General features: G+C 32.5%; 6 protein-coding genes across 7 annotated transcripts; 3 read left to right on the plus strand and 3 right to left on the minus strand.

The window, feature by feature from the left end:
* Nucleotides 1-1658: 1658 nt before the first annotated feature.
* Nucleotides 1659-3403, plus strand: Trs31 (trafficking protein particle complex subunit 31). Its single transcript, XM_089703451.1, has 5 exons — nucleotides 1659-1947; nucleotides 2255-2381; nucleotides 2570-2653; nucleotides 2808-2906; nucleotides 3225-3403. Exons 1-5 carry the CDS (start codon nucleotides 1796-1798, stop codon nucleotides 3321-3323), a joined length of 561 nt encoding a protein of 186 aa, XP_089559577.1. The 5' UTR covers nucleotides 1659-1795; the 3' UTR covers nucleotides 3324-3403.
* A 2857-nt stretch (nucleotides 3404-6260) lies between these two features.
* On the minus strand, nucleotides 6261-6847 carry ND-B15 (NADH dehydrogenase (ubiquinone) B15 subunit). Its single transcript, XM_089703336.1, has 2 exons — nucleotides 6621-6847; nucleotides 6261-6543 (listed from the first exon to the last, which is right to left on the minus strand). Exons 1-2 carry the CDS (start codon nucleotides 6756-6758, stop codon nucleotides 6331-6333), a joined length of 351 nt encoding a protein of 116 aa, XP_089559462.1. The 5' UTR covers nucleotides 6759-6847; the 3' UTR covers nucleotides 6261-6330.
* A 359-nt stretch (nucleotides 6848-7206) lies between these two features.
* On the plus strand, nucleotides 7207-11708 carry RpS13 (ribosomal protein S13). Its single transcript, XM_089703452.1, has 3 exons — nucleotides 7207-7357; nucleotides 7507-7634; nucleotides 11382-11708. Exons 1-3 carry the CDS (start codon nucleotides 7335-7337, stop codon nucleotides 11684-11686), a joined length of 456 nt encoding a protein of 151 aa, XP_089559578.1. The 5' UTR covers nucleotides 7207-7334; the 3' UTR covers nucleotides 11687-11708.
* Nucleotides 11709-12264: 556 nt separating this feature from the next.
* On the minus strand, nucleotides 12265-13106 carry amrt (TM2 domain-containing protein 2 amaretto). Its single transcript, XM_089703349.1, has one exon. The coding sequence runs from the start codon at nucleotides 12994-12996 to the stop codon at nucleotides 12457-12459; it is 540 nt and encodes a 179-aa protein (XP_089559475.1). The 5' UTR covers nucleotides 12997-13106; the 3' UTR covers nucleotides 12265-12456.
* Nucleotides 13107-13403: 297 nt separating this feature from the next.
* Nucleotides 13404-19704, plus strand: LOC149482634 (SCY1-like protein 2). 2 transcript variants are annotated; one of them, XM_089703454.1, is made up of 7 exons: nucleotides 13404-13599; nucleotides 13668-14503; nucleotides 15745-16417; nucleotides 16687-16906; nucleotides 17192-17371; nucleotides 17996-18306; nucleotides 18451-19704. In XM_089703454.1, the coding sequence occupies exons 1-7, from the start codon at nucleotides 13473-13475 to the stop codon at nucleotides 18726-18728; spliced, it is 2625 nt and encodes an 874-aa protein (XP_089559580.1). In that variant the 5' UTR covers nucleotides 13404-13472; the 3' UTR covers nucleotides 18729-19704. The 2 variants fall into 2 exon arrangements, with proteins under 2 accessions (XP_089559580.1, XP_089559579.1); XM_089703453.1 differs by having other exon boundaries at nucleotides 17996-19704.
* A 12-nt stretch (nucleotides 19705-19716) lies between these two features.
* Nucleotides 19717-23715, minus strand: LOC149482635 (uncharacterized). Its single transcript, XM_089703455.1, has 4 exons — nucleotides 23155-23715; nucleotides 21424-22268; nucleotides 21059-21194; nucleotides 19717-20592 (listed from the first exon to the last, which is right to left on the minus strand). Exons 1-4 carry the CDS (start codon nucleotides 23612-23614, stop codon nucleotides 20306-20308), a joined length of 1728 nt encoding a protein of 575 aa, XP_089559581.1. The 5' UTR covers nucleotides 23615-23715; the 3' UTR covers nucleotides 19717-20305.
* Between the last annotated feature and the right edge of the window lie 580 nt (nucleotides 23716-24295).

Raw genomic sequence — 24295 nt, forward strand, 5'->3', positions numbered from 1 at the left:
ACTGCAATATGAAATATTAGTTTTTATGACTTACTAGTGGTCCGCCCCGGCTTCGCCCGTGGTACATATTTACGTTTTCTCTACATAAAAACCATCCTCGTACTTCAAGGAATATAATAAAAAAAGAATTATCGAAATCGGTTCAGCCGTTCTCGAGTTATGCGCTTACCAACACATTTTGCGATTCATTTTTATATATAAGAAGATTATCATTGCAATATTTCTGCCTACCCTGTCCAAAAACTCTGTGCACGCCCCTGGTGCGAACATACAAATAACATAAAATTGGGGTGTAACTATAATATTGTGAGGAAAGGATTTACCGTCCAATGTACATGGACGTATTATATTTTATTACGTGACACGAAATTGATGTTGTTATTTTAATTATAATTAATAAATATAGATAAAAATAAATTACTATGTATTTTTGATTTCCCATCATTATAGATAAGACGTATTCCAGATTGGATAAGTACTTCTATAAAAACTGAAATTGTAGTATTAAAATGTTATTATGAAATATGTAATAGAGAACTATTGTTTTAAAAATAAGAATAATATAGATTATTATGACCACAAAGTATGCTAACCGTTTGTGCGTTTAAATGTATTGGGGAAACCAGCGCCCGCTTTAAGAAGAGTCCTTAAATCCTGTTATCCCAGAACAAAGTAATAATACTGTCCTAAATAGCCTTTTGGAATTGACGTAAGATTTAAAATATATATATTTTTTTTTTATATTCATGTCCATTCCGGCCCGACCAAGAAAATTTAAAAATTACCGAATAGGTAGGTAGTTCATAAAACAGTTGAGGGTAGTTGAATATATTTTGAACTAAAGGTACCTACACACTCAGGGTGCAAACGGCGTAATATATTGTGTTTTACAGTATTTATTTATATATTTTAGTCCTTTATTTATACATATATATTATTCGGTGAGTTATTCCGAAATTAAAATGTGGCTAACCCACAATACAGAAAAATGTTCAGGTAGAAAAGTTCTCAAACCAACTTACTCTTCGACTTTAAAATATAAGTTTAGACTATTAAGTATTGATGCGCAAAACTAAATAAAATTAATTTACACAAGGCAACGAATTTAAAACGAGGTGACCTAATTTCATTATTTGCGATGTATTTGATAAATTCTAATGACATACATTTTAACGCTATCCTTTGATTTGGGTCATGGCCAATGGACTATATTTCACGAAATTTTACAAAAAGAAAAGATATTATTTGAAAAATTTTAGCCTATTGCCGAGATTTACGGACCTTAATGCAGTATCGGGATATCATCATCGTGTTTGAATCTTATATTATCATAGAACGTTAACTCCAACTTAATATACGCCATATTAACTTCTTGCATTATTAAAACAAATTAGCTGCCACCATTATAAAGAATTTCTTTGTTACAAATGATTGCTAACGGAGCTTGTTATCTCGTATCTAGACCTATCATATCTTTCTAAGAAGAAATTGAGGGAGAAGCCGGAGGAGTAAAATATTTTTCGTCTGTTTCTGTAATTCTTAGGTAGTACTTCTCTTAAATTTCATAAGTAACAATTTTTTACATCGGCAAATAGTTGTCTTGCCACGCATAATGCCATAATAAGGAAAGAAAAAAAAATAACATTTTTTGTCAAATCGGTATGACATATTATTATGTGTCAACTGTCAAGCTACAATTTCTCGAGTTTACGCTGGAACTCTGAAATAAATAATGATTTTTTACACTAAATAAGAATAGTTTTAGCCATAATTTAAATGTTTAGGTGTGATCATCATGTCATCTAGTCGTTCAAAATCATCAATACTCGACAAGCCCCTTAGTAAAGGCAAGGGCGAAGTCTCGTTAGCAATTTACGCCCTTTTCTTTTCAGAATTAGTACAATATTGTCAGAATCGTTCGCATTCCATCCAAGAGCTACAAAATAAGTAAGTTATTGTAGTTGTTATGAATATGCAGATTTTTATAACTGGGCTGACACCAACAGTATCACCTACCATAAGAACAATAGAATTATATTTAAACATACATTTATTCGATATTCTTTATAAATACAGAAAGAGTAACAGTATTAGAACCGATTTTATAGTGATTTCTTATACCCTATATTTCCTATATAATATGTGCATGTTCCTTTGTTTATTGCTCTATTATTAATTATTGTATGTGGTTACATTTTAGGTCTTAAAAAAAATCAATCTGTATTCTAACTAACTAGACTTTATAAAATTTCAGATTGTCTGAACTGGGCCAAGATGTAGGCACAAGAGTATTAGATCTATATTTTGTGAGAGAACGGAACAGCAAACGTGAAATAAAGTTACTGAATATGCTGCTCTTTGTAAAATCAACACTTTGGAAGGTAAGGAACAAAACTTGAATTAAACAGTTTTTTATTATTTTAATAATCAAAGATTCCATATGTTTTATATGTATTTATTTAGGCTTTTTCCATGCCAGATTATGAAAGAGAAACAACTGCTTAATTTGTTTAATTTACTTTAGTATTATTATATTATACCCACTTACATCTTTATTTTAAAATTTCAGGTATTATTTGGTAAAGAAGCAGATAAATTGGAACATGCCAATGATGATGAAAGGACTTATTATATTATTGAGAAAGATGCTTTGGTAAGTAAGATTTAATTCAATAATTAGTAAATGTTTTATTTCCATAGAATATTATCTTTGAGATATTTTGATTACTGATCGGACAAACATACATTTTTAATTCTGATGTTTATAGATTTCAGGATAAATATATCTGAAAATAATTTGTTTGCAGGTAAACAAGTTTATAAGTGTTCCAAAGGACAAAGGGTCTCTAAACTGTGCCTCTTTCAATGCTGGTATTATAGAAGCAGTGCTCACTAGAAGCGGATTTGTAAGTAATATAAGTCACCATTATTAACATTACGAAATAGTTTATTTTTAATTCACCATTCTTAACTGTATAAATAGTTTATTAAATTGTCAACTACATTATGATTTGATTGTCATTTCTCTGATTAAAGGGAGATATAGTGCAAAAACTATGGTATAAACACAACATAAAATTGTCCTATACCTTACGGCTTACTACTTTTAAAATGTACAAGAGATTTCACATTAAAGTAACAAAATGTTTACATAAAGTTTCATCAGAATCTATTTCTTACAACATGTGCTTTTTATTGCTAAAGCAAATTTTTCTCCTTTACAGCCAGCAAAGGTCACTGCACATTGGCACAAGGGAACAACATATATGGTCAAATTTGATGATGGAGTCATAGCAAGGGACAAATCGCTGGATGATCGATAAGATTTAGTTTAAATGTAGATTGTAATTTTATGTTAAAGTGTAATATGTATAAAATGCTAATAAATGTTTTGTTTACTTCATTCATGTAGTTTTTAATCTATTATAATTCAAAAATTTGGTACAGCAAAAAAAATGGCTGTTGCTTTCAGAATAAAATTATTTATTTTTTTCAATTGAAATTTGTGTAAATTACATATTTTATATATCAAGCAAATGTATATACCACCATGCTAAATGATGGAGCTACAGCCCTGTCTAACAAACATTTTTTCTAGTAAAAAATATAAATATCCACTTGTAACAATAAAACGTGAATACATGTCTTTTTATTTATTTTCAAAATCTATCGTAACTTAAAAAGTCTGTCTCGATATCGAAGTTTACCGCTGCGTATAGCTTCTTCGGTTTCCGAACGATTTTTATAAATAAGGTATCCATAAGTGAACATAGGAATTACGACTGCACATGTTGCCCAAACTGCGTTACCCACGGTTGGCTTGAAATACTCATATTGACATGTTTTCATTGACATAAAACGCTGCAGGGCTGGGTCAAACTGAAATATTGCTTGGATTATATTTTAAGTAGGTAGGTGTCTGTACATTTACAAATACCCTCACAGATGATATCTGTAAGTTGTATTATTTTTCGACATGTCTGTCACTGTCTGTGTAAGGTTATTATAAATTAAGCTCTAGGTTTTTTTTACAGCAAAAATTAGCAGAAAAAAAATTGAAATTAAAACTGAACATGATCAATCTGAGTTATGAGTTTCCTTTAATTTATACATATTGTGGACTAGTTACCCTAGGAGACATTATTCTTCCCTATTACCCTTTTTGGTGTTTTCTTTCTATAAGAACCTTCCTTGTGCCTAAGTGAAAACACTAAATATTTTGCAGAATTGGTCAAGCAGTTCTTGAGCTTTATAGATAGTAACAAATGTAGCTATTCATTATTATCATAAAACATATATTACAGGTAAATTAGCTTGGAGAAATTTTTGCGTTTGTAGTAGTGTATGGTCAGCAAATAAAATAAAACAACATTTTATTTTTAGTTTTTATTTTATACAGGGTTACTTGTAAAACACCAGCAACCTCGCAGGACAAGATAGCTAACATCATAAGTAACAACATTTGTTCTACGACTTTTGGCATAACGCAATAAATTATTTTTAAATGATTTTTTAAACTTTTATTGTACTCTCCTTACATTTGTAAGTCTATGTTCTATTAATTATCGGATGGACGACGCGACGCCCCCTTCCCCCTCTCGTTCGCTTTTTGTTTACGTAATTTTTGGGAGGTGTAGAGTTTATAATATTCAGACGGAAAATTAAATGAATATTTATTTTTGTATGAAAATAAAATCTAACAAATTATCAAAAGTCGAAAGGTTGTTACTTATGATGTTAGCTATCTTGTCCTGCGAGGTTGCCGGTGTTTTACAAGTAACCCTGTATATATAAGGGATTTTAAATTAAACTATATGTGTTTCTCCTCTGAAAAAGATGAGACTTTATTTTAATATTTGCACATTTAACATACATATAACTTTTACATTAACAATGTTACTAAAATGAAAAATTTACTAACCTGAAAAAGAAACGACATTTAAAGTTTAATTCTTTAGTTTGAGAAGTCAAAGGCTTGCCTCGACCATGTTTTAACACTGGAGCCATATTGAATTAACAATATAAAGTTACAACACTTACACACAAATTAAACACTAGTTATGGCCCTGCCTTCATACAAAACTGCTGAATACGCCGTTCGCACGGGAATAGAATGTGGATGCGATTTCCCTGCTTACGTCTTTATAATTATTAAACTGTATAAATTCATTCTTTAACTCCGGTCTGCATCGTGCAGACATGGGTGTAAAAGTCTCATTTTAGCTATTAAATGTAGTTTTTAAGTACATCTGAGTTTTCATTTGGGGCCTCCGGCTGCGGGACATGTAATTCACTTCAACAAATATTATAACAATAATAACAAATAATAACAACAATCAACAAATACAAAATTTATCAATTAAACTACGTACATAATAATTATAATTTTTGAATGAAATGTGCTTTATGTTCTAACGCTACCAAACGACTGCATAGTGCATACCCTATATATTATTATACTCTTTGCGACTGCACGTGGCACCTGCGGACAGCGTAAACTGGTTTATTCTGGTTTTGTGCGTGTTTCCACTTTCCACTATCAAGTGACGATTTATTTATTTGTTTTGTTTCGTAATTATTATGGTCAAATATTAATTATGAAACAAATTATTATGGACACGATATTTTATTGTTTCACGGTAGTCGCCTTGTCGTTTGCTCAAGGACGTAAAATTGAATGATATATTTTTTTTTATAAAGTCAAAACCATTTTCTTTCAAATAAAAACTTGTTTTTATTGAAAACAAAAGTGTTGCTAGGAATAAGTATAAAATTAAATAGTAATGTTAGGATATCGAAACATTTTTGTATAGGCCAGAACGATATAGTGGAAACGCGCTCTAAGATCTGAGTAATATACACACCACTACATATGCAAAAATTTCTCCAAGCTAATTTACCTGTAGACATAATGTATGAATACTGTTATCTGCTAAATATTAATACATACAACATATCCTGCTTCCTGACTATGTTTACATGGATCCGTTCTCATTTTCAAAAACTCTTTCCTGTATTTGGCTCTTCTCTCTATTTGAGCTTTGATTATTTTACATTCAATATCAGAAAAAGCGTAGTCACACATTTTTTATGTTTATTTAAATTATATTGACAGAATTACAATAACTTCTGACAAATGTTTGTGTATTACGTCAAATTTATAAATTAAGAATAGAAAAAAATGTCAAATTTGTTTGAATATAGATCATCTCAACAAGTGTACACACTGTGTTTTCCTTGAATGAAAATAATAGAAGACATAAGATAAATAACTGATTTTATTTATATTAAACTTTTCGACATCTAAGCGTATTTAAACAGAATGGCAATTCACTGGAGCTTGAACAGCCTGTCTCTATAACGAAGTTCTCCAGATCGGACCTTCGCCTCGCGGTCCGAGCGCTCTTTATGCATCATGTATCCATACAAAAACATTGGGATCACAATAGCTCCGATTCCAAAAAGAGCATTCCTGCGGTTCGGTTGAAAATGTTCAAATTGCGTAACTTTCATAGAAATAAATCTTTGATGTCCTTCGTCGAACTGAAAGGAAGAAAAGTTAGTAATTATTCATAGATCTCAATAAAATGCTAAATAATAAATTACGTAATGAAACTCACAACATAACCAGCCTCCGCAGCGTGTTTGAAAGGGTTTGTTCTTTGTTTTAAGAATTCACGGCGTAATTCAGCACGCCTTGCGGCCTGCTTTTTGATGAGGTTGAATTCGGCTTCCGATATTCCATATTTCTCGGCCATTTTAGCACCAATTAGATATAGTTCTTTTACAAATCCATACAGCCTTTTTGCTATTTACAATAATGTCACCGTATGTGACATTTGGAATAGGCAAGTGTCATATACGTTTGACAATGTTTAGATTAGTGATGTATGAAGTCGTCTTGCCCAGATATCACTATCGATATTCTTTATGGTCATATCAACCTTTTAAATATATATTAACGTATTAAAAAAAAATCACTGACTTTCTAAATCAAAATCTTATATTACTATTACGTTGAAACTGCGCTCGTTTTTTATTGAATGATTATTTATTATTTAAGGCTTATATTCAGTATAGTAAGAACATACTTAATTTCTATTGGCTAGAAAGAACTAATGCTTACTTGATTTATTGAAAAGAAATAGTTTTAGATATTAAATTATTTAAACTTGTAATAATCTGTAAAATAAACAAAAAACCGGAATAATCTATTCGACAACACTAAACCATAGACAAAGCAGTTTTGTTCATTTCCGGGAGCAGAAGAAACCATCTTTTTGATTCCCCTTGTTGTCGTTGTCAGATCGGCGATTTTCTAAAAAGCCGCAACCATGGGTCGTATGCACGCACCTGGGTAATTTTATTTGATTTTTAAACCGTTTAAAATGATAAGTCTTCCATGCAAAGCAAAGTTTCAGTTTTTCAAGTGGTTTAATAAACTTGGTGAAAACATAACCTATGTTACACATGGCATGCCTTACGAGTGTATTTTTTGTGTTTCAGCAAGGGTATCTCCCAATCAGCACTGCCTTATCGCAGAAGTGTACCAACTTGGTTAAAATCTACCGCTGATGATGTTAAGGAACACATTTTTAAGTTCGGCAAGAAGGGTCTTACTCCCTCACAAATTGGTGAGTAGATTTCGTCAATCCTCCTGTATATAACTAGGTATTCATATAAGTTATGATTTAATTAATTTGTATTATATTTTCCACGCTAAGTTTAACATTTCGATTTCCTATATACGAACGACACAAATTTTCTTTGAAAAAACGATGAGGTGTGTAAGATTGTACTGGTGACAAAATTTATAAAATCATCCGTTGTATTTTAATAAGCAACATACCTAGTTATAAAGATTACGTAAAACAATTCTATAGCACCACAAAAAATTAACATTCACCAATTTTACAAGTAAAAACATCAGCCACACTATTTTTTAATATTTTGTCTGTTGATAAGCTTCTATACCTCTGTATTCCAATATTACTGCTTTTGCTTTATAATCTACAGATTAGAAATGGTAATTTTAAAAAACAACAAACATACATAGGAAAAGTGTACCTAATAAATTACTAAATGGGTAAAACTGTACATTATAGGGCGTGGAATTTGGGGGTAGTGGGGGGTGGAGAGAGGGGGGGTGGGTACTAGGAACTTCCCCTGTAAAGGGGGGGGCGCGAAAATTAATAGTTTTCGAGATATTTACAAATTAAGTTTTGGTCCGCCTAAAGCAAAGGGGGCGCAAAGTAAGGACTTAGAAAATTTTTGATCTAAAGTGAAAATTGTATAGGAATCATAAAATACATAATTTTTATTCAAAACGCTAAAATAAGCATGTTTTATAAAAAAAACTTTTTCTCTAAAATATAAAATGGCCGAGATATTCGCCCTCAAAGATTGATGATAAAACCTAACCTAACCCTTTCCCTATCTCCTCATGTCTTTTTTATATTGTCTCAGACACTGCCTTAGCTCCGGCGTTACGGGAAGTGCAGCCCTTCCGCCCTTGCGTGACAAAGCACGGTCGCCCGTACTCCACTTCGCAGCTTCAGCTTATTGGTCACCTTCGGCGACCAGCCTCAGCAGCTCCGCTCCGCACGGCTCCCGAGCTTTGTCACGGCGGGCGAGGGCTGCTCTCCCTCCGCGCCTCCGGCTTTTTACATACACTCTAGGGGTAGGGCAGACAAGACCACGTGGAATTCGGGGTTGACAGCTTCGGTTCTGTGGCAAGTCTTATGATAATGCAATGCTTATTTTAGCGTAACGTTTTTTAGCTAGATTCGGACTTTCGCAGCTTAATATTGAATACATAATATTCCATCATTGAAAAAATTTACATTTTACAATCCGTCATGTATCTTGGTAATTATCAAGTTTAGAGAAAAGTTGCCCCAACAAAACATGCTTTTATTAGCGTAATCTTTACGATAAAACAATAATAAATAGGTGTTATAATGATACCAACTCCATCAAAAATTTTCTAAGTCCTGCGCCCCCTTTGCTTTAGGTATTTTTTTCCAGTTCCACATTGATCTGAAGCAATTAATATTAATTATTACTTTACAATAATAGTTTTCAATACTAGTAATATTGCATTAGCTCTTTGATTTGAAATATGACAGATTTAATGTAATAGACATTAGTATGACCTGTAGTTTTTTTTTTGTTTGAGTGGGAATCGCCCTAAAGTCGCTTCTGGCACTCGCCGGCCGCTGCCGCGGCACGCTCGCTTCGCTCGCTCGGCTCGTGCGGCAGTTCAAATGTTAACCTAACACGCTCGTCGCTTCGCTCCTCGCTACCTATTTGTATGCTAAAAGTAAAAGTTTAATAGTTTTGTACAATTTTAGGGCTTAACAGGAGTACGCACGAAACGATCTCGACTGAAAGGCAGCAAACGAACGGTAACTGAAAATGACGTCGTTATTGTTTTGTTCCATGGTACAAAGCGTACAATTAATATTGGACAGCGCTAGTCGTCCGCTAAACGGATGAATAAAATAAATTAGTCGTCCGATTACCGGATGAATAAAATAATTTAATAGTCCGATAACATCTATTTATCTATATAGTTAGGTTATCGGGGTTTCTTTAGAGAACTGCCGCACGTATTATAGGTTTTTTGTGGGGGGAGGAGGGCACACGTAGGTATTTGATTTTTTTTGCGTGTCGACGGAGCCCCGCTTCGCGGGGCTCCTATTTCTGTGTAGTTTTTTTTTTTTAAAGAAACCTAACCTAACCTAACCTAACGGCTAACCTAACCTAAACTAGATTTTTTTTGCGCGTCGACGGAGCCCCGCTTCGCGGGGCTCCTATTTCTGTGTAGTTTTTTTTTTAAGAAACCTAACCTAACCTAACCTAACGGCTAACCTAACCTAACTTGATTTTTTTTGCGCGTCGACGGAGCCCCGCTTCGCGGGGCTCCTATTTCTGTGTAGTTTTTTTTTAAGAAACCTAACCTAACCTAACCTAAAGGCTAACCTAACCTAAACCTAACCTAACGAATTGAGGGTGAATATCTCCGCCATTTTTGATTTTAGAGAAAAGTTGTTCCTATACAACATGCTTATATTAGCGTTATCTTTACGATAAAACAATAATAAATAGGTGTGAAAATGACACCAACTCCATCAAAAGTCCTGCGCCCCCTTTGCTTTAGTCCAACCCAACTAGCTTTAGTGTTAAAAGGTTATCTAGTAATCCGAATAATCGGACGATTAAATTATTTTATTCATCCGGTAATCGGACGACTAATTTATTTTATTCATCCGTTTAGCGGACGACTAGACACTTCGATTAATATTTTTGTTAAATTATAAATTGTGAATATTAATAATTTTATTTTATTTAATCTATTTTACAAAAACTATACTTAATAATAATTATTTTTGATGTTGTTGTTAAAAAATATACAAATTTCATAAATAAAATTTAAATTATAATATTTTTTTTGTTAGATAGAAATGTTTTACCTGAAATGAAACGCGTTTGACAATCGCTGTAGGTCAATTTGACACTGTCATAACAGTAAGTTCGCGTTTCAAAGATAAAATGGAGTAAAATTTTCCGATTTTCAAAAATTCGTGACTCAAAAACAAAAAGTTTTCGCGCTGTGAAATTTCAGATTTAGGTTCCATAGGACAATAGCTAACCAAAAAAAAAATTACGACTCTCAACTCCACGCCCTATAATGTACAGTTTAGCCACTAAATGTGTAAAAAAAATCAAAAACTATGTGTAGCTCTAAATTCCTAGATACAGTTAGTTGCGAAGGATGCAATAAGCATCACAATATTATGATTATTTCATTAATATAATATATGAACTTTGATAATAGGATTTATGAGACAGTGTAGTATTGTTTGGAAGTGGCTTTTATCAAGCTTCTAAAACCTGCAAATCACAAGCAGCTTTTAAATATCACATCTGTATCTACTAATGATAATGTTTCATTACCTTTACGTTTTTTTTTTGGCAATAATGTTTATTACTTTTATGAATTATTAGAAGCATTTACTAGTGTAAGCAAATAATAGTTACTGTATAATAACTGTCTTTAGTCATTGTAAAATGTAAGTTAATAAGACATTATGTTTATCTCATAATTTAAAAGATTAAAAATAGATAGAGGTGTTATTTATTATTACCCCTTTTTTACCATTATTGTTAGACATTTGTAAACTTAAACATATTTTAACGCATTTTCTCTACAGGATGAACATGTTACCCTTATCTTAACATCTGTAAATTTAATTTTAATTTTCAAATATCTGACAAATAATAATTATCATTACCAAACCAAGAAATAAGTCATTTTTTAAAACTACCTACCTACCTTCACAATTCATTCAAACTAAATAGGACATTTATAATTCCAGGTGTCATGCTCAGGGATTCCCACGGAGTGGCACAAGTCAGATTTGTCACAGGCAAGAAGATCCTCCGTATTATGAAGGCTATGGGACTCGCTCCCGATCTACCCGAGGATCTCTACTACCTGATCAAGAAAGCTGTCGCCATGAGGAAGCACTTGGAACGCAACAGGAAGGACAAGGACAGCAAGTTCAGGCTGATTCTGGTCGAGTCGAGAATTCACAGGCTCGCTCGTTACTATAAGACAAAGAGTGTGCTGCCTCCCAACTGGAAATATGAGTCGAGCACGGCGTCTGCCTTAGTGGCTTAAGTTAATAAATTTCTTAAATACACTTGGTGTTTTATTTTAAACTATCAGTGAGGAATCAAAGTTGATAAATGACAGCTTATTCTTTTAAATTCACCATCAAATGCATTGAATTGTATAGGTAGGTAGTTTTGTTCCAAAAATACAGACATCTGTTATCTGACACATTTCATGTATTACTTTCCTTCATTTATTTCAATGAGTTTCAAGACAATATAAAATTTAGACTAAAAATTAGTACATTATCATCTGTTACTAAAATTTTGATGAATTTATTTTAATGTTATGCTGATGTATTTTGTGTAAGTGAATAATATTATATACTTCTAATAAAAATAGACCATTGAATAATTATTGTGCCAAATAAAATAATAATGTAATTGAATTAAAGACATTGATATTCTCGTCTAGACTATTTACACCATTTATCTCACTATTTTTCAGAATCACTAATTAATAAAATTTTAAATGCTGACTTTGCTTTTGCTTAAATACTGACTGATATAAGTTACTAAGATGATAAAGGACTGTCACATATATAAAGAAAAATCTCAGCAAGATCAATAAATGAAAGATAAAAATATCCAAAATCACATATTTATTCATAAACATGATTTATTACAATATATTCACATAATATAAACCTACATTTACTTATCAATATTTTTTCTTATAATAATCAAAACATGAGAGAAAGCATAAAAATCCAATATAGATTTGACATAATATACAATTGTTTCTTTATCTATCATATTATAGCATTTAGGATTTTCTTAAACGTAAGGATTCCAATTACTACCATCTTCAGGGTGTAAATTATTAGTTATTAATAGCACGACATCCACAATCCACCATATACCTAAACCCCCTAAAGTTAACAGTTTTCCTACAGCTGTACCAGTTTGTCCCAGGCAAAATCTGTCCATGCCAAGAAAACCAAGCAGAATACTGTATATTAAAGTCGTAGTAAAGTAGTGACCGGAATATCTAACACAGGGAAAGCCGTCACGAAGAAAACTTCTGCTTCCATGACACTCGATTCCATCGAGGGCTTTGCACTGTACTTTTGTTTTCTCAACATCCTCGTATCTAACGCCGCCGAATTTGACACAGCCATGTTTCACCGCTTTCTTCGCTGTTTCATTACCTTTATGATCGACAGGCTCATCACAGTCGAGAAATTCTAAAGGTAAAAAACTACATTTAACCAAAGGTCCCAGTGGGCGGTATGGTTCTTTTGAATATGGGTCGCTCTCAGCCACACAAATAGTAAATAATGGTATGAGAACTAATATGAAATGATGCGAATGCATAATTTTAATCTCTATATATTATCATTGCGAATAATTTAACAAAACTTTATTTTACTTTCTGAAAGCAAATTTGTAAGCAATTTTTGATATATCAATAACATGTCAACGTCATATATGACACAATTTACAAAAGTTGGCTAATGCAAAATATTTAAAGATTTACAAAGAATGAAACTGTGGAATGAAAGAAGATAAGAAGTCAAGGATTAGTATTCACTTTCTATTGAAACGTGTCAATCTATATTAAATAATGTATATTTAGTAACAATTAGCTAAGATTTATTGATTGATTATTTACACTAATATATAGAACATGCAATTAAATTTCCGAACTTTTGCATAATTGTCAACTGTCATTTTAATTGATTTGACATTTTGAGATTTCGATCCTCTTTCGGAAATCGGACTTGTATTCATGTCTATAATTTCCTGTAATGTTTTCATTGTTTCTTAAAATTTGAAATACTGTTGTAATCATGGAGGTGTTTAATAAGTTCTATTCATCTGTGACAAGTACAGTATCACAGTTATCGGGTGTACTACCAGGAAATCCAGTAACACGAGAATTCGAAGCAACTCAGTTTATCGCGAGCGCTGGACCAGGTAAATGTAAATATAAATACTAAACATAGATGTATTGAACAATAGATTTAACTATGTTTTGTTTTTAGGCTTATTATGGAAAGTATACAAAGGCTACAAGAAATCGACAAAGCAGGAAGCATCAATATTCGTGTTTGAAAAGAAACAATTGGACAGATGGTCAAAAGCAGACAGAGATATAATGCTGGACATTTTAAAACGTGGGATCATACAATTGACAAAGTTGCGACACCCACAAATATTAACAGTGCAACACAGTTTAGAAGAGAGCAGAGAGAGTTTAGCATTTGCTACAGAACCAGTGTTCGCCAGTTTGGCTAATATATTAGGGAACACAGAAAACATGCCACAACCTATACCTAGCCACCTAGTCAACTATAAGCTCTATGAAGTAGAGATCAAATATGGTCTCATGCAAATAGCTGAAGGCTTAGCATTCTTACACAATGACGTAAAGCTTCTGCACCAGAACATATGTCCAGAATCAATAGTAGTGAACCAGCAAGGCGCTTGGAAAATATTTGGTTTCGATTTCTGTGTATCAAACCAGAGTCCGCCAGGGGCTGCACCTTTTTGGCCGTTCAATGAGTATTGCCAAGCAATGCCAGCTTTGACACAGCCAAGTCTGGACTATTTGGCACCAGAGAATATATTATCTGCATCTCATTCCCCTGCAAGTGACATTTACTCTATGGGCATGCTTGTCTATGCTCTACACAGTACAGGGCATCAGACACTTGGCAACATTGCTGGAGATTATACCAAATTTAAAAGGTTCGCTAATGAAATGAGGAACTTGCCAGCGTCAAGGCTGTTGTGTGTTGCGGAGGGTTTGAGGGAATATGTGAAGCTTATGTTGAACATAACACCAGAGTTGCGACCAGATCCACATCAGTTTTTGAAGGTAATATTTATTTTTTTTAAGTTTAAATGTAAAAAGGAATATTTATTTTAAATTATTGTTTAAGTTTATTGTTATAACTTATCTATACATATAATAAATCTGTAGAAGGGTCAATTCTGTACATTGAAAATATTGAAAAAATAAATAGCAGGGGGTGTTACTGGATCGATACCAAACCCAAATATGTGATTAAAAAAATTTTTGTCTGTCTGTCTGTCTGTCTGTCTGTCTGTCTGTCTGTCTGTATGTTCAGGCATCACGTAAAAACTAACGATTCGATTTCGATGAAACTTGGTATAATTATACCTTATTATCCTGGGCGTAAAATAGGATACTTTTTATCCTGAAAAAATACGTAAAAAAAATTAATCTTAATTTTTCAGTTTTATCCATAGACGTTGTTCTGTAGAACCGCGAACACACGTTGCGTATTATTATAGGCCTAGCCGTATTTGGGTCCAATAGATATTTATAAGATGTCATTGTCAGAGTTACTCAAAATGGAGAAATAAACCATCCACGCGAAGACCGACATCCGCGCGGACGGAGTCGCGGGCGGAAGCTAGTTACAAATAGAAAACTTACTTTTCGCCACCTGGCGAGATTCGCACTTCTTGCTTCTTGACGCAGAGCAGCTAATTCATCGGCACGCGCCTAAATAATAGGATTTTATTATAAATAAATCTATCTAAGTAAAAACGGTTTTATTATTTTCCCTTCATATGTCGAACTTCCATTACAGGAAAACTTAAAAAACTTATCTTGATTATAAACTACAAAAATTGTCACATTAATTCAACATTTCGTACATAGTCTTCTTGAAACTAAGGACATAATATGTCCTTAGTTATTATATTATAATAGAACATAGAAAAATATTTTTTGTATGACAACAATAGTCATCACAGACAGTATCTACACCCCTTTCAAACAACATTTTACACCTATAAATGCAAACTCCAAATCATGTTATAATCTTATATATAAAAATGAATCGCAAAATGTGTTGGTAAGCGCATAACTCGAGAACGGCTGAACCGATTTCGATAATTATTTTTTTATTATATTCCTTGAAGTACGAGGATGGTTCTTATGTAGAGAAAACGTAAATATTATGTACCACGGGCGAAGCCGGGCGGGGCGGACGGCTAGTAATACATATTTTAGCTGGGTAAAAGCATTTTAATTCTGATAAAATAATGTAACAGCTTGTTCTATATGTTTTAATTATTTAATTACAGATACCCTATTTTGAAGATGTAGGTGTGAAAACATTAAACTACTTAGATTCCCTGTTCCAATGGGATAATCTGCAAAAATCACAGTTCTACAAAGGCCTTCCACAGATTATTCAGAAAATGCCTCACAGGATATGCATCTACCGAATATTGCCATGTTTAACTAAAGAGTTTGTTAATCCACCCATGGTACCCTTTGTACTACCTAATGTTTTGTTAATAGCGGAAAACTCAACGAAAGAAGAATACATAAAGTATATTTTACCTGTATTAAAGCCAGTGATGTTAATCCAGGAACCGATACAAATATTGCTGATTTTTATGCAAAAAATGGAGTTATTGTTAAAACTGACGCCAGGAGAAGAAGTCAAAACAGATATACTTCCAATGCTCTATAGAGCGTTAGAATCTGATGCACAACAAATACAAGAATTGTGTTTATCGGTATTGCCAACATTTGCGTCACTAATTGATTATCCGGCTATGAAAAATGCATTGATGCCGCGTATAAAAAAACTTTGTTTGCACACAAATTATTTGTCTGTGAGAGTTAATTGTCTGTTATGTTTGGGAAAGTTGTTAGAACATTTGGATAAATGGCTGGTGTTGGATGAAATTATTCCGTTCTTGCCTCAGATTCCATCTAGAGAACCGGCTGTATTAATGGGCATCTTGGGTAAGTTCATTATTAATGTAATATTAGACTTTAAAATATCTTATCCTATTGATTTACCTTGTTGGCTGTAGTTTGAGAGTATGATTGTGTCAGGTAAATGTTATTTACATTTTTTAAATATACTGTCAGATATACTATTTTCTATTGTATTCTACATATATTATTATCATAAAAAATTACTTAAAAAAATAATAAAAAATGTGAAATAGCGATGAAAAAATAAAATCATGTCTAGTAATTAATACATATTTTAACTTATTGAATTTCAGGCATCTACAAATTAACATTAAGTCACAAAAAACTCGGGATCACTAAAGAAGTAATGGCTACGAAAGTTCTACCATTTCTCATACCACTGTGTGTTGAAAACGGACTCACTTTGAATCAATTCAACGCACTAATATCACTGGTCAAGCAAATGGTGTCGAAAGTTGAAGCGGAGCATAGAACGAAGTTGGAGCAATTGAATTCTATACAGAATGAATCTAAGTAAGTTCTTGTAAAACATATTCTTTACAACAACCTCATCTTTGCTAATTCTATTCCAAACCTGTTTTTGCCCTGTGGTCTATTATATTGCCAGTGTATTGAATGAAACTAATATTCAGAGTATTCATAGTTGAATCGTCATTCACATGAAAAAAAAACACGCAATTTTGAAAAAAAAATGTATGTTAAAAAAGAGCGTGTGTGCCGTGCACACGTGTCAGAAGTGAAACTTCTTGCCAATTTTGAACTAGAAGTTATGTTGCATATTGTAATTTTATTTACCAGGGTAATGGAACAAGCGCTAACTTCAGACACGCTTGTATCAGCGCCGGGGCCACAAACGGACATTGATAAAATGTTCTCTGGGCTCGGTATAGATCCGTTCTCGTTTAGCAAGCCGGTAGAAAAGGAGACAGTGCCTGGTGTTAGCGATAGTGTGTCGTTGAGTATGGAGGATAAGCAGCGGTGAGTAGATTTGTTAAGATTGGTTAAATTTGTATGTTATGTAATTACATAGTAAAGATAAAGGTAATTCTGAATAAAATATCTCTAGACATCTTTTTTTTTTTTTTTTTTCCGTTTAATCTGCAATCAGTCGCAGATGTGTTGCCTGCGCGAGATTATGTAGACGACGAGACCAGCGTCTCGTCTGTCTTCTAGAAAACATCCTTCCTTTTCATCCTTTTCAGCAGCAGGAAGGTTTTACGAGTTCATGGGCAAGGGGGCTGGGGTGACGTTTGCTGCTACGCTAGACATATTTTTAAAGTCATACTTTATTATAGATTTTCCAAATTGAATCTTTCTTTCGTATGATGACACCTGAAATAATCTAATAGGATTTTTCTTTTGATTTGTAGGATCAATTGTCACTCAAAATCTCAAAACTTTTATCAATTAATATTAATCTCAATCAGAGATCAAGAGGAGGGAGGTTAATATTATCAATTAATATTAACCTCAATTATCAATTAATATTAACCTCAATTATCAATTAATATTAACCTCCCTCTTCCAATCTACTGTATTATATGTAATTGTACAATTAAAAAAATATCCTTTGTTTTACTCACGTAACCAATTTCTTTTCAGCCTAGCGCAACAGCAAGAAACAGCTCGAAAGTTTTCCCGCCAAACGCCACCAACGGCCATCACCACTCCCAAACCGATCCCACCACCCCAACCCCAAACTATTGATTTAACAAGCTCTCTCTTACAATCTAATCTCACTCAGTTGGCAAAACCAATCCCATCACAAAATAATAATTCTATACATATGGGTGGTACTTTAATGGGAAATACCAGCCCGAATAATAATAGTTTTCCAATGGGAAGGAATCCGATTAATCTAATGGGTAATACTGGTAATAGTAATATGGGTAATACGATGGGTAGTAATCTGGGTAATAATCAAATCGGTAATACAATGGGCAGTGGTATTATAAATAATCAAATTGGTAATACAATGGGTAATAATTCGATCGGTAATACATTGGGTAGTAATATGAGCAATAATTCAACAAGTAATACGATGGGTATTAATCTAGGTAATAATCAAATTGGTAATACAATTGGTAATAGTAATATGGGTAATAATTCAATGGGTTACGCTTTTCAAAGTCAATTAGCGTTACCTCCAAGTACGGGTTGGAATAATAATACGCCAAGTGGTAATTTTAATAATAAATGGACAGGAAATCAAAGTATGAAACAAGATTGGTCGGCTTTCGAATCTCTATTACCGAGTCAAACTCAAAATAATAGTAATAGCAATAATAATCCTAAAAAACTGAGTAACAGTGAAATGATGGATTTACTTGGTTAGTGTAGCCGTTCGTTTGTTGAGAATACCAGTTTCCGCCATCAATAAAATAAGCTTATTTATTATTTTACTCTCCTCCTTTAATATTTTTTTTATTTACATTTTATTATAACGTTTATAACGAAATTATATTGGCGAAAATACATGTCGCTTGATGATGTTTCTTATGATTCTTTATGCGTAACTTTTTCAACAAATGGTCATGGTCAATGGTCAACAACAACAACATTGGTCACAAATTTAAAAAAAGGCTTGGTCCGTCCTGAAAATCCTTATGATTCGTTCACATTCTTACATAAAAATGTAAATATTTATTTTGATTTTTGACTAAATGTTAGTACATTGGATCAATTCTCAGAAAAAAAAATACCATCAAATTATTCTCGAATTTACCACCACATTCATGATATTATATTTTCGATCGTAATCATCTATATAATATCATAATGTATAAACATTATGTGTATATGTGTACATGTCTTATTAGTTTGGAAGTGAATTGATACTTTTAACAAAATACTGTGGGATTGGTATTATATAATTATCTAAGTTTGTAAGTAAATTATACTTATATTAATGGTAATATTTCCAAACCTTTATTTAGAAATTGGGTTGAACTTTACTCATAACAGCTGTTTGTTATGTGATATCCAATGACATATAGCCCCGAAAGTATTCATAAAATTCGTTCAGTAATTATCATTTTTTAATTAAATTAAGAAAAAAATCTCTGTAATGTCGTTATGATTGAAACTACATTCCTATCATTATGTATGTGTACAAAAATATCATTATTATAGTGTTATGTATTAAATGATTTCCGTGTAAGTTGTTATTTGTATTGTCGATGGTATTATTAAAGGGTGTAGTAAAGTACTAGTTATAAAGATATATGTATATTAGCTTAATAAAATGCTTTAAGTTTAAGGTAGGCATTACAGAAAAGACAAGTTTGTATAAAAACATATTTTATTTCGTTAGCAAAATTTTGGTTCACATTTTATGTAGGTACATAATTTGTATAAATATTTTTATAACTATAGCTTATTTTACCGCCTAGATTTAATAATTATTTATTAGTTTACATACTGTATGTCAATGATATATGTAATTTAATTTTATTCCTGTATCTTATGAATTTATGCTTGTACATTATTTATCCATCAATTAACTATGATCTCTTATAAATAAATTATTATTCCACGCATATTTTAGTTTTATATCTATAACATTATCTTTAAAATAAATAAAAAATATAATACATCTATTGCATAATAAGTTAGATGTGTGCAGCCTCGATTGTACTGCACTATGCAGCACATTTCAAATTGGTAACTTAAACTTATACTTAACATAAATCACTACATAGTATAAAAGAAAGTCGCTTTCCGCCGTCTGTATCTGTATGCTTAGATCTTTAAAATTACGAAACAGATTTTGATGGCGTTTTGATAGATACAGTGATTTAATAGGAAAGTTTTAGAATATAATTTGTTAACTTGATTGAGGGGGATGCCGCAGGCGGAAAGCTAGTCAAAAATAAAATTTTATAACTCCATATCTACGCAAGATATCTAAAACTACCTCCGTCGTCTAAACGACGCAACTAAAAATACGGCAGCCGTGACAGTCTGTAACAGACTAGCGATGAAGAAACACGTGCGATACGTGTAGCTGTAACAAACGGCCCAAATCATTATAATAAATGCTACTATAGTATTTGCTGTAGTAACTGTAGCGGTAGTACTAAATTCGTTTAAAGTACTACTGTATAAAGATTGTTGTAAAACGCCGCACGTTGCAGTGGCGAGACTGGAAAACATGCACCAAACTACTAGGTAGTTTTTGTTCGATGATAGGGTAACACCTGTAAATGAAATGTCATGTTATTGTCTATGTCATATGGAATTTTTGGGAATTCCCAGTTGTATTATTGAACGATTTTTTACGAAAACGTTTAAAAATGTAAATGTGTATCTACGAATAAAAATGTGAATAGTTAAGTGATAAAAAGTGCTGGAATTTAGACGTTTTTATAATTGTTAATTAAAAACTTTGCTAGTTAGTTTGTTTTATGTTATAAGTTATTTTTTAATGTTTTACTTATTTTTGAAATTTTAGTTTAATCTTATATATAAAAATGAATCGCAAAATGTGTTGGTAAGCGCATAACTCGAGAACGGGTGGACCGATTTTGATAATTCTTTTTTTATTATATTCCTTGAAGTACGAGGATGGTTTTTATGTAGAGAAAACGTAAATATGTACCACGGGCGAAGCCGGGGCGGACCGCTAGTTGTGTATAAAGATATTTTCAATAAGCTTCAACTTACCATAGAATCCGATTGCGCCGCATACACAAAATACAGTGCACAATTTTGCCTTTTCGTTTATATTCTCAGGCAAGAATACGCAAAGAATTACAAAAATCAGAGCAGCTGCGTGCGCTATGGATGTTAACGATGATATCTGAAAAATATATTAAATTTTTATTTATTATAAAGATTTGGGACGCAGATAGAACCTCCTGTATTTAGTCTAATTATTTTGTATTTTATGAAAAATTACAGGAAGACGTTATTTTCAAAAGGTAATTGTGAAATAATTTTGTTATTTTGTTAGCTTGCGAAATGTATGCAAATTTATACATGAATTAAATAAAATGAAGGTATTTATGAAAAAAGAAAAAATTACTCACCGTCCAAACATTTAAACTTGGATTCTGCTCCCACATCAAGGGCGGGAAAACAACACTTAACACTAGAACACTATACGTGGTACACAAATGTAGCAACGTGTATAGATAAAAGTTTACATCCTTCAGCATATTAGCCACCGTTATTAAGTTCTTCTTCAAGAACGCAGTACGCCTTGCAGTACCTGGCGTTACTTCTGCAGCAAACACCAGACCATTAGATGGTGCGTTCACCGTAGTCTCTCGATACAAAGGCTGAGGTTGAGACTCTCTATCTATACTCTCCAACTCTTGATACCCACTTATACGACTGTAACTGGTAATGTCCAATGCTCCGAAATCTGACGAAAATCTGTTGGACCTTGGACTATCGAACATTGCGCTGAAATCTGATGAGAATCTACTCTGCCCACTTTCAACATTGGGATCCATTATCTCTCTAGCGTTTTCTCTGGATTTGAATACTACAACGTCGTTAGCATCTTCGTCTTGTGTTGCTACGGGATTAGTTCTAGTTACTGTCCCTGTTTGGTTGGAAAATATAACTTCATCGTCATCTTCAGCCCCATCGCGTATCATGTTATATGTAGTACGTATCACCCTTTCTATGTATACGGGTCTTGTATACGAAGCTAGGAACACGCAATTTTGCATAATTATAGCTCCAAATATCATGACGACTATTTCGCTTGAGTAAATGGTACAGAGATAGCCAATCAGAAGAGGCATAAGGACATTTCCTATCACAGGTGCCACCTTGATTATACGTTGAGCTATAGTCAGCCTTTCTCGGAAGTAGTGTGTGATAATCAAGTCTGTTTGTTGGCCGGTCAATGCGCAACCGATACCTGAAAATATTATTTTTTATTAATACTTTTAAACATTATAAATTGATCGTGAGTGTTGCGTTATTTCGATAGGGCGCATATTTAATTAGAAAGTTATGGGTAGCAATAAAGTAGATAAGCTTCATAGTCTGCTATATTTTATTTTTATTAGGTACTCATATTCAAATGTAGGTACGTTGGTATAATAGAATCATCTACGAAGTCGACCTTGGTTTTACACAATATATTATTTTAATGAAAATAAATTAATAATAATCACAGACTACTAAAACAGGTTTGTTTAGTTGTCTATAAACAAGGTCAAGGCACAAGGTTTTTGAAATATTTTCCTTCAAATACTAAAAAGTTAACATCGTAGAAAAATTATCAGAATACGTAATAGTTTCTTTGTCATTATTATGTACGAAGCATGTACCAAAATGTACCTACTACATACATTATGAAATGAGATTTAACAATGTAAAAGTAATTTTAGTATTAGAACTAATTTACGGAAACATATTGCAAGTAATAAGTTAAGTAAATAACGATTTTGTCATTTATTTATTGTGTCGTGACCTTCAATAACAAAGCCGCAAATGATACTATTGAAGTCTATTCAATGACTTTTCACGTAATATTTAACACCTTGATCTCATTGTTTTTATTTTAAACAGTTTTTGCGATAACCGTATTAAATTATTTTAAATTTTTATGAGGCAAGTAAAATAGAACAAATAAATAAAGGAAATCACCACTTAAATGGAATATTTCCCCTAATTACAAAACATATTTAAATAGTTCCATGTCTTATCTGTAAAACGTGAAACGGCTCAACAGATTTTGATAAATTTACCCAAAATATCTGTGATTATTTATTTGTAAGTCAGTGTTATTATTTACTTACCAATCAGTATTCCTGCAAATATATTCACAATGTGGTCATTAGAATAGATACTGGTCGCGTAACTTGATAATAGAACTCCAGCCACGGTCATACATAATCCAGACAGTGCTGTAAAACGCGGCATGTTAAACGTCTTCGCCACTGCCCTACACCATGACTCTAATAACAAACGTATTACAGTGAAAATAACTGGTACCAAAGCAGTATCTAAATCCCAAATACGTAATCGTTCACCCTCTTCATGGTCTTCTTCCCGCAGTGACTTCAAAATCACTAATCCATATAGCAACAATAAGGTTGGTGCAGTAACATTGTATATCACTGCAGCGAACAATATCAACCATCCGTAACCACCGTCAGGAGGTGTTGGTCCTATTTCTGGTTGTGATGCCACCACCCTGTCCAAATGAAGGTCTTCCACCCTCTCCCGTCTCTCTGGCCTGTTCCTGGTTTCCTCCATTTTCACAATAACTTCATGACTAAAATAAATCTGGGTAACACTTTATCTCTGAGTAGGTGTTGTTATCTTATCATTATCTTTGGTCGTAATCAAATGTTCTATATTTTTCGAATTGCCGCCAGTTTAGTGTTGTCAGTACATAAAAAGTTGCAAAAAATTTATAACCTGCACAAGGTTTAAATTTATGGCACAACATGAGCGTGCGTTAAAAAAGTTATTTAGAAATCCATTCGAATGTGTTTCCAATTTCCATTATGTTTCATACAACAATGAACAGCTATCATAGTTCCATCGTTCCATGAATTAGATAACAAACTAACTAATTAGTTTTAAATTAATAAACCCATTTAGATTCTTCAACCACCAATATTAAACTTCAGCTAAAATTACTCATTCAATACAAAAGATACGAGGCGTGCATATTTTATTTTTATATTTTTTCCCATTAAATTTAATTTCTTTAAAAATTTAGGTTTTTGTGTTAGAAATAATTCATAGGGCATTTTAGAAAAATTAATATGTATATTTCATCGTTGGTTTCATCAATTGTAATTATTATGTAATTTATTGTGATTTATGCATTTAGATTTGATATTTTAAATTTGCATTAATGATAATCGGGTAGCACTGAGAAAGAATTTTTGATTTCTAAACGAAAATAATACGGCAAAATATATGACA

Source organism: Colias philodice, chromosome 14 (genome assembly GCF_061535455.1).
Source record: "Colias philodice isolate Cphi_HAF_F1 chromosome 14, ilColPhil1 Martin Lab GWU primary, whole genome shotgun sequence".
NCBI lineage: Eukaryota > Metazoa > Arthropoda > Insecta > Lepidoptera > Pieridae > Colias > Colias philodice.